This window comes from Macrobrachium nipponense, chromosome 6 (assembly GCF_015104395.2).
Source record: "Macrobrachium nipponense isolate FS-2020 chromosome 6, ASM1510439v2, whole genome shotgun sequence".
In the NCBI taxonomy this organism is placed as follows: Eukaryota; Metazoa; Arthropoda; class Malacostraca; order Decapoda; family Palaemonidae; genus Macrobrachium; species Macrobrachium nipponense.
In genome coordinates, this window is record NC_061108.1 from 6,523,530 (window position 1) to 6,535,723 (window position 12,194).

The 12,194-nt window shown below is 34.3% G+C and overlaps 1 protein-coding gene across 1 annotated transcript in view; it reads right to left on the reverse strand.

Annotated features, from left to right (window-relative positions):
• Positions 1-1,214: 1,214 nt before the first annotated feature.
• LOC135216277 (uncharacterized) overlaps positions 1,215-12,194 on the reverse strand; it is a 16,237-nt gene continuing 5,257 nt past the window's right edge. Inside the window, exons 2-6 of the mRNA XM_064251444.1 lie at positions 9,534-9,635; positions 8,852-9,014; positions 2,793-2,900; positions 1,705-1,806; positions 1,215-1,493 (exon numbers count right to left, since the gene is read on the reverse strand). Of these exons, the coding sequence (XP_064107514.1) occupies positions 1,215-1,493; positions 1,705-1,806; positions 2,793-2,900; positions 8,852-9,014; positions 9,534-9,635 (754 nt within the window). The remainder of the gene's footprint in view (positions 1,494-1,704; positions 1,807-2,792; positions 2,901-8,851; positions 9,015-9,533; positions 9,636-12,194) is intronic.

Sequence of the window (12,194 nt, forward strand, 5' to 3'; positions counted from 1 at the left end):
ACATATTCTCTGTAACATACATACATACATATGTACGTGTGTGTGTGTGTGTGTGTGTGTGTATGTGTGTATCCTCAAGGACCCTACTCACGGATGCAACATCATTTGCCTAATAAATACAGGATCATCGATAGAGAATTTGGTACCTTAATTAATTAATTGTGACATCACACGTCATAAACAGTGATTCCCCCTCGTGCAAGTGACGAAGTAAATAAATAGATAAATAGATTAATAAATAAATAAGTAGGTAAGTAAATAAATAAATAAAAGAAAGAAAGAAAGGAAACCACAACTGCGCGCGAGCGGAAACAGAACCCCCTGGATTCCCGCCACAAAAATTTTGGATATTTTGAATGTCACAGAGGATTTGACGTGGAAAAATTACCCTCAAATAAAAATAAATAAATAAATAAAAATCTCAAGTTAATTTATGTAATTCATAACTATCGAGATGATGATGATGAGAGAGAGAGCGAGAGAGAGAGGTACGTCTAATCATGCACGACTGAAACTCGTGCCGCTGGAAAGATCTGACACTGCTTTGTGTGCAGATGTTGTAGGAGAGCACTCGCCTACACACGTATATACACACTTATTTAAGTGTGTGTGTGTGTATGTATGCTTTTCGCGTACACATACACATATATATGAATGCATGTATACGTGCAGACGACAAAGGATGGAGATTCAAGCTGCATAATTATTATTTCTCGCAGAATCTATTGGAATCAGGAAATACACAGAATACGCTTCGTACACAGAAAATCCCTCACATACAAAAACACACCTCATAACAAAAAACACCTTGTATAAAAAAAAAAACTTCACACAGAAAACAGATGACATAGTAAAAACTTCATACGAAGACAACTTCTTACACAAAAAGCACTTACACAGACAACATATCCTACACAGAAAAGCTTCATATACACAAAACATTTCATGACAGAAAACACCCTATACACAGAAAAAACTTCATATGCAGAAAACACCTCATAACTAAAAACACCCTACACACAAAAAACACCTTCTTACACAGAAAACATCCCATACTCAAAAAACATTCTATACACAGAAAACACCCTTTACACAGAAAAAGCTTTCTTACACAGAAAACACCTTGTAAACAGAGAACACCTTCATACACAAAAAACACCCAATACACAGAAAACACCGCATACACAGAAAACATCCCATACAAAGAAGACACCCTATACACAGAAAACACCTTCATACACATAAAACACCCTATACACAGAATACCTTCTATACATAAAACACCCCACATACACAGAAAACACCCAAGGAACCACTTCATACAAAGAAAACACCCTATACACAAAAAACACTTCATTCTTAGAAAACACCCAATACAAAAACACTTCATACACAGAAAACACTCCATACACAGAAAACACCCTATACACAAAAACACCTTCATACACAGAAAACACCCTATACACAGAAAACACTTCATACACAGAAAACACCTATACACAGAAAACACTCCATACACAGAAAACACCCTATACACAGAAAACACTTCATACACAGAAAACACCCTATACACAGAACTTCATACACAGAAACACACTATACAGAAACACTTCATACACAGAAAAACACATCATACACAGAAAACACCCTATCCACAGAAAACACATCATATACAGAAAACACTACACAGAAAACACCCTATACACAGAAAAACACTTCATATTCAGAAAACATTTCATACACGGAAAACACTTCATACACAGAAAACACCCTATACACAGAAAACACATCATATACAGAAACACCCTACAGAAAACACATCATATACAGAAAACACCCTACACAGAAAACACCCTATACACAGAAAACACTCATATACAGAAAACACTTCATACACAGAAAACACTTCATACACAGAAAACACCCTATACACAGAAAACACTTCATACACAGAAAACACCCTATACACAGAAAACACTTCATATACAAAAAACACCCTATACACAGAAAACACTTCATACACAAAAAACACCATATACACAGAAAACACCCTGAACACAGAAAACACCCTTTACACAGAAAACACTTCAAATATAAGAAAACACCCTATACACAAAAAACACTTCATACACAATAACACCCTATACACAGAAAACACTTCATACAGAGAAAAAACACCCTATATACAGACAACACCCTATACACAGAAAATACTTCATACAAAAAACACCCTATACACAGAAAACACTTCATACACAAAAAAACCCTATACACAGAAAACACTTCATATACAGAAAACACCCTATACACAGAAAACACTTCATACACAAAAACACCCTATACACAGAAAACACCATACACACGAAAAAAACTAAACACAGAAAGAAAAACACTTCATACACAAAAAACACCCTATGCACAGAAAACACTTCATACACTGAAAACACCCTTGATACAGAAAATACTCCATACAGAAAACACCCTATACACAGAAAACACCCTATACACAGAAAACACTTCATACACAGAAAACACCCTATACACAGAAAAAACCCTATACACAGAAAACACTTCATACACAGAAAAAACCCTATACACAGAAAACACCCTATACACAGAAAACACTTCATACACAGAAAACACTTTAACAGATAACACCCTATACACAGAAAACACACTATACACAAAAAACACCCTGTACACAGAAAACAGTTCATACACAGAAAAAACCCAATATATACAGAAAACAAACTATACATAGAAAACACTTATTCATACACAAAAGAACACACCCTATACACAGAAAACACTTCATACACAAAAAACACCCTATACACAGAAAACACTTCATACACAAAATACACCCTATACACAGAAAACACTTCATACACAGAAAACACCTACAAAACAGAAAAACATTTCATACACAGAAAAATACCCAATACACAGTACACAAAAATTCATAAACAAAAAAACACCCTATAACAGAAAACACCCTATACACAGAAAAAACACTTCATACACAGAAAAAACCTATACACAGAAAACATCTATACACTGAAGAAAACACTTCATACACAAAAAAAACCCAATACACAGAAAAAATCATATACACAGAAAAAAACTATACACAGAAAACATCCCATACACAGAAAACACTTCATACACAGAAAAACACCTATACACAGAAAAAAACTACTACACAGAAACACCCAATACACAGAAAAACGTATACACAGAAAAAACTTCATACACAGAAAAAACATATACACAGAAAACACCCTATCACAGAAAACATTCATATTACAGAAAACACCAATATACACAGTAAACACTTCATACACAGAAAACACCCTATACACAGAATACACTTCCTACACAGAAAACATCCCATACAAGAAAACTACACTATAACAGAAATCAGTTAATACACAGAAAAAACCATATACACAGAAACACCTCATACACAGATACACCCTATACAGGATAAACACTTCACATACAGAAAAACAACCCTATACACAGAAAACACTTTAAACATAAAACACCTATACACAGAAACTCTTCTACACAAAAAAACACCCTATACACTGAAAAAACACTTCATACACAAAAACACCCAATACACAGACCCTATCACAGAAAACATCCCATACACAGGGGGGGGGGGGAAAACACCTTATCACAGAAAACACCCTATACACAGAAACACTTCATACACAGAAAACTAAACGCTATACTCAGAAAATACTTCACAGAAAAAATACCATATACAGCAAAACACCCTACTCACAGAAAACACCCTATACACAGAAAACACTTTATACACAGAAAACACCCTATACACAGAAAACACTTCATACACAAAAAAAATTCTATACACAGAAACACCCATACACAGAAAAACAACTTCATACACCAGAAACAATATACATAGAAAATGCCCTATACACAGAAAACACCCTATACACACACCATATACACAGAAAACACTTCATACACAGAAAACACCCTATACACAGAAAACACCCTATACACAGAAAACACTCCATACACAGAAAACACTACATACACAGAAAACACCCTATACACAGAAAACACCTAATACACAGAAAAACTTCATACACAGAAAACCTGCTATACACCAGAAAATACTTCATACACAAAAAAAATAACCTATACACAGAAAACATCCTACACACAGAAAACACCTATACACAAAAAAACACCCTATACACAGAAAAACACCAATCTCACAGAAAAACACTTCATACACAGAAAACACCCTATACACAGAAAACACCCTATACACAGAAAACACTTTATACACAGAAAACACCCATATACACAGAAAACACTTCATACACAGAAACACCCTATACACAGAAAACACCCTATACACAGAAAAACACTTTATATACAGAAAACACCCTATACACAGAAAACACTTCATACACAGAAAACACCCTATACACAGAAAACACTTCGTACACAAAAAAACACCCTATACACTGAAAACATTCTTCATACGCAAAAACACCCAATACACAGAAAACACCCTATACACAGAAAACATCCTATACACAGAAAACACTCAATACACAGAAATAACTATACACAGAAAACACTTCATACACAGAAAAACTCGCTATACACAAAAAATACTTCATACAGAAAAAGTACACACGAAAACACCCTATACACAGAAAACACCCTATACAAAGAAAACACTTCATACACAGAAAAAAACTCATACACAGAAAACACCCTATACACAGAAAACACCCTATACACAGAAAACACCCTATACACAGAAAACACTTCATACACAGAAAACACCATATACACAGAAAACACTTCATACACAGAAAACACCCTATACACAGAAAACACCCTATACACAGAAAACACTTCATACACAGAAAAAAAAATCCTATACACAGAAAACACCCTATACACAGAAAACACCCTATACACAGAAAACACTTCATACACAGAAAACACCCTATACACAGAAAACACTTCATACACAAAAAACACCCTATACACAGAAAACACTTCATCACAGAAAACACTTATACACAGAAAACACCACCCTATACACAGAAAAACACCTTCATACACAGAAAACTTGCTATACAAAGAAAATACTTCATACACAAAAATACCCTAAACACAGAAAACACCTACACACAGAAAAACACCCTATACACAGAAAACACCCAACTCACAGTAAACACTTCATACACAGAAAAAACTTTATACACTGAAAGAAAAGACCCTATTCACAGAAAACACCCAATACACAAAAAAACACTTCATACACAGAAAACACCGTATACACAGAAAACACTTCATACACAGAAAACACTTCAAACACAAAAAACACCCTATACACAGAAAACACTTATACACAAAAAAAACTCCATACACAGAAAAAATCCTATACACAGAAAACACCCTATACACAGAAAACACATTATACACAGAAAACACTTCATACACAGAAAACACTCTATACACAGAAAACACTTCATATACAGAAAACACCCTATACACAGAAAACACCCTATACACAGAAAACACTTCATACACAGAAAACACCCTATACACAGAAAACACTTCATACACAGAAAACACCCTATACACAGAAAACACCCTATACACAGAAAACACTTCATACACAGAAAACACCCTATACACAGAAAACACCCTATACACAGAAAACACTTCATACACAGAAAAACACCCTATACACAGAAAACACTTCATACACAGAAAACACCCAATTTACAGAAAACGCTTCAGCTACAGAAAATACCCTATACACGAAAAGAAAACACTTAATACATAAAAACACCCTATACACAGAAAAACTTTATATCCAGAAAACACCCTATACACAGAAAACACTTCATACACAAAAACACCCTATACACAGAAACACTTCATACAGAGAAAACACCCTATACACAGAAAACACCCTATACACAGAAAACACTTCATACACAGAAAACACCCTATACACAGAACTTCATACACAGAAAACACCCTATACACAGAAAACACTTCATACACAGAAAACACTTCATACACAGAAAACACTTCATACACAAAAAACAACCTATACACAGAAAATACTTCATACATAGGAAACACCCGATACACAGCAAAAAACTTCATACACCAGAAAAACCCATTATATAAAAAAAAAAAACACCCTATACTTAGAAAACACTTCATAAACAAAAAACACTCTATACACAGAAACACTTCATATACAGAAATACCCTATACACAGAAACACTCATACACAGAAAATACCCTATACACAAAAAACTTCATATTCAGAAATCACCCTATACACAGAAAACCTTATACAAAAAAAACACTTCATACACAGAAAATACCCTATACACGAAAAGACTTCATACACAAAAACACCCTCATGCACAGAAAACACCCTATACCATGAAAACACCTATATATAGAAAACACTTCTATTACACAGAAAACACCATATACAAAAGAAAACACCCTATACACAGAAAACACCCTATGCACAGACACTGTTACACAGAGAACCCACCCTATACACAGAAAATACTTATACACAGGAAACACCATTTACACAGAAAACACTTCATACACAGATAACACCCTATGCACAGAAAAAACCCTATAAATAGAAAAACACTCTATACACAGAAAACACCCTATACACAGAAAAACACTTCATATACAAAACACCGTATACACAGAAAACACAATACAGAAAAAACGTCATACAATGAAATAAACCTTATACACAGAAAACACTTCATACACAAAAACAAACCCATACATAAAAAGTAAACATACACGAGAAAACACTGTTACACAGAAACACCCTCTAAACAGAAAATACTTCATACACAGAAAACACTCTAAAACAGAAAATACTTCATACACAGAAAACACCCTTTACATAGAAAACACCCTATACACAGAAAACACTTTAAAAACTTTATAGAAAACACTTCATACACAGAAAACACCCTATACACATAAAAACATCATACACAGAAAACATTCCTTATGCACAGAAAAAACCCAACCCTATACACAGAAAAAACCTGATACACAGAAATCACTTTAAAACACAGTAAACACTATATGCACAGAAAACACTTCACACACAGAAAACACCCTATACACAGAAAACACCCTATACACAGAAAACACTTCATACACAGAAAGCACCCTATACACAGAAAGGCACTTTACACACAGAAAACACTTCATACATAGAAAACACCCTATACACAGAAAACTACTTCTATTCATAGAAACTCTTCATACAGAGAAAACACCCTATACACATAAAACACTTCATACACAGAAAACACCCTATACACAGAAAATACTTCATACAGAAAAAGCTCTCTATACACAGGAAACACCCTATACACAGAAAACACTGCATACACAGAAAAACACCCTATACCACTGAAAACACCTAATACAACAGAAATCACTTTAAACAGTAAACAACACTATGAACAGAAAAAAACCCTATACACAGAAAACACTTCATTCATAGAAAACACTTTATACATAGAAAATACTTCATACACAGAAAAACACCCTATAGCAAGTAAACACTTCATACACGAAAACACCCAATACACAGAAAACACCCTATACACAGAAAACACCCTATACAGAGAAAACACCTGATACACAGAAAGACACTAGTACACAGCACTTTACACAGAAAACACTTCATACACAGAAAAAAACCCTATACACAGAAAACACTTCATACATAGAAAACACCCTATACACACAAAACACCCAATACACAGAAAACACTTTATACACAGAAAAAATCCCTCTATACAGAAAACACCCTATACACAGAAAAAACATCATACAACAGAAAAGACACCTTATACACAGAAAAACACCCTATACACAGAAAACATCCTATACACAGAAAACACTTCATACACAGAAAACACCCTATACACAGAAAACACTCTATACACAGAAAACACTTCATACACAGAAAACACCATATACACACAAAACAACCAATACAGAGGAAAACACTTCATACACAGAAAAACCCTCTATACAGAAAACCCTATTACACAGAAAAAAACATCATACACAGAAAACACCTTATACACAGAAAACACCCTATACACAGAAAACACCCTATACACAGAAAACACTTCATACACAGAAAAAACCCATCACTACAGAAAATACTTCATACACTGAAACACCCTATACACAAAACAACCTATAAGGAGAAAACACTTCATACACAGAAAACTCAATACACAGGAAATGCTTCATACACAGAACACACCCTATACAAAGCAAACACTTCATACAGAAAAGAAAAACACTTTATACACAGAAAACACTTCATACACAGAAAACACCCTATACACAGAAAACACTTCATACACACAGAGCACCTTATATACAGAAAACACCAAATACACGAAGCACCGTATACACAGAAAACACTTCATGAACAAAAAAACCCCTATTTACTGAAAACACCTACACGGAAAACACCCTATACACAGAAAACACCCTATACATAGAAAACACCCTATACACATAAAACACCTTATACACAGAAAACACTTTCATACACAAAACACCTATACACAGAAAACACTATACACAGACACATTCATACACAGAAAAACACCCTATACACACGAAAAACTCTATACACAGAAAACACTTCATACACAGAAAACAACCCTATACACAGAAAATTTCATACACAAAAAACTATACACAGAAAAACACAATACACAGAAAACATCCTATACAGAGAAAACACCCTATACACAGAAAACACTTCATACACAGAAAACACCCTATACACAGAAAACACTTCATACACAGAAAACACCCTATACACAGAAAACACTTTATACACAGAAAACTCTTCATACACAGAAAACACCCTATTCACAGAAAACACCCTATACACAGAAAACACCCTATACACAGAAAAAAGACATGTACAGAAAATAATTCATACACAGAATACACAGAAAACACCCAATACACAGAAAACATCAACATAGAAAACATCCTATACACAGAAAACACTTCATACAGAGAGAACACCTTATACACGAAAAACACCCTATACACAAAACACTTTATACACTGGAACACCCTATACACAGTAAACATCTATACACAGAAAACACTTCATACACTAAAAAACACCCTATAACAGAGAAAATACCCTATACACAGATAACAGTTCATACACAGAAAAAACACCCATACACAGAAAAAACTACATACACAGAAAAACACCCCTATACACAGTACACAGAAAACTGCCTTATACAGAAAACACTTCATACACTGAAACCCCCTATACATAGAATAACCTCCATACACATAAAAGTCCCTACACAGAAAACACCCTATACACAGAAAACACTTCATACACAGAAAACACCCTATACACAGAAAAAACCCTATACTCATAAAACAATTCTTACACAGAAACACCCTCATACACAGAAAAACCCCTATACACAGAAAACACTTCATACACAGAAAACACCCTATACACAGAAAACACTTCATACACAGAAAACACCCTATACACAGAAAACACTTCATACACAGAAAACACCCTATACACAGAAAACACTTCATACACAGAAAAACACCCTATACACAGAAAACATTTCATACACAGAAAACACCCTATACACAAAAAACACTTCATACACAGAAAACACCCTATACACAGAAAACACTTCATACACAGAAAACACCTTATACACAGAAAACACCTATACACAGAAAACACCCTATACACAGAAAAACACTTCATACACAGAAAACACTTTATACACAGAATACACTTCATATTCAGAAAAACACCCTATACACAGAAAAACACTTATACACAGAAAAACACCCTATACACAGAAATTCATACACAGAAAACACACTATATACAGAAAACATTTCATACACAGATAACACCCTATACACAGAAAACACCCACTATACACTGAAAAAACTTCATACCACAGAAAAACACCCTATACACAGAAAACATTTTCATACATAGAAAAACACCCTATACACAGAAAACACTTCATACATAAACACACCCTATAGCACAGAAAACATCTCGTACACAGGAAACACCCTATACACAGAAAAAACTTATACACAGAAAATCGGCCCTATACACAGAAAACGCTTCATACACAGAAAACACTTCACACAGAAAACACCCTATACACAGAAGACACTTCATACACAGATAACACCCTATACACAGAAAAAGCCATATAGAAAACACTTTCTTTATACACAGAAAAATACCCTTTACACAGAAAACACTTCATACACAGAAAACACCCTATACACAGAAAACACCTATACACAGAAAACACCCTATACACAGAAAACACCCTATACACAGAAAACACTTCATACACAGAAAAAACCTTATACACAGAAAACACTTCATACACAGAAAACACCCCTTACACAGAAAACACCCTATACACAGAAAACACCCTCTACACAGAAAACACTTCATACACAGAAAACACCCTATACACAGAAAATATTTCATACACAGAAACACCTTATACACAGAAAACGCCCTATATACAGAAAACACTTTCATACACAGAAAACACACTATACATAGAAAACACCCTATACACAGAAACACTTAATACACAGAAAAAACCCTTTACACAGAAAAACTTTATCCACAGAAAAAACTTCATTACAGAAACACTATACACAGAAAAAACACTTCCATACACAGAAACACCCCATACACAGAAAACACTTCATACAACAGAGACTTCATACACAGAAAAACACCCATACACAGAAAAACACTTCATACAGAGAAACTCTATCACAGGGAACATTCCTATACACAGATAACATTCTACAGAAAACACTTCATACACAGAAAAACACTATACACAGAAAACACTCTGTACACAGAAAATACCTTATACACAGAAAATACCCTATTATTAGAAAACACATATACACATAAAACACTTCAAACAGAAAACACCCTATACACAGAAAACACCCTATACACACACTTCATACACAGGAAAACACCCATACACAGAAAATACTTCCTTACATGAAAACACCCTATACATAAAACACCCTATACAGAAAAGTTTCATGACTGAAAAACACTTCATACACAGAAAACTCTATCACAGAAAACACTTCATACACAGAAAACACTTTATACACAGAAACACTTCATACTCAGAAAAACACCCTACACAGAAAACACTTCATACACAGAAAACCCCACCCTATACAGAGAAAACATCCATATACACGACACTTCATACACAGAAAAACACCCTATACACAGAAAACACTTCATACACGAAAACACTGTATACACAGAAAACAAACCCCAAATACACAGAAAACACTTCATACACTGAAAAAACCTATACACAGAAAACACTTCATACACAGAAAACACCCGTATACATAGAAAACACCCTATACACAGAAAACACCTCTACACAGAAAACACTTCATACACAGAAAAAACCCATACACAGAAAATATTTCATACACGCAACACCTTATACACAGAAAAAACGCCCATATGACAGAAAACACTTCATACACAGAAAACACACTATACATAGAAAAAACCCTATACACAGAAAAACTTAATACACAGAAAAAACCCTTACACAGAAAAAACTTTAATCCACAGAAAAAAACTTCGATACACAGAAAACACCCTATACAAAGAAAACACTTAATATACAGAGAGCCCTATATACAGAAAACACCCTATACACAGAAAGCACATCATACACAGAAAACACCCTATAGCACATTAATACACCCCCAGAAAACACCCCATACACACAAAAAAACTCTATACACAGAAAAACACTTCATACATAGAAAAAAACCCTATGCACAGAAAATTTCATGCACACAGAAAACATTTCATACACAGAAAACAACTATACACAGAAAACACCCTCATACACAGAAAAGACGTCATACACAGAAAACACTTATACACAGAACACTCTTCATATACACAAGACACCCTTATCACACACAGAAAACACCTATACACAGAAAACACTTCATACACAGAAAACACTATATATAGA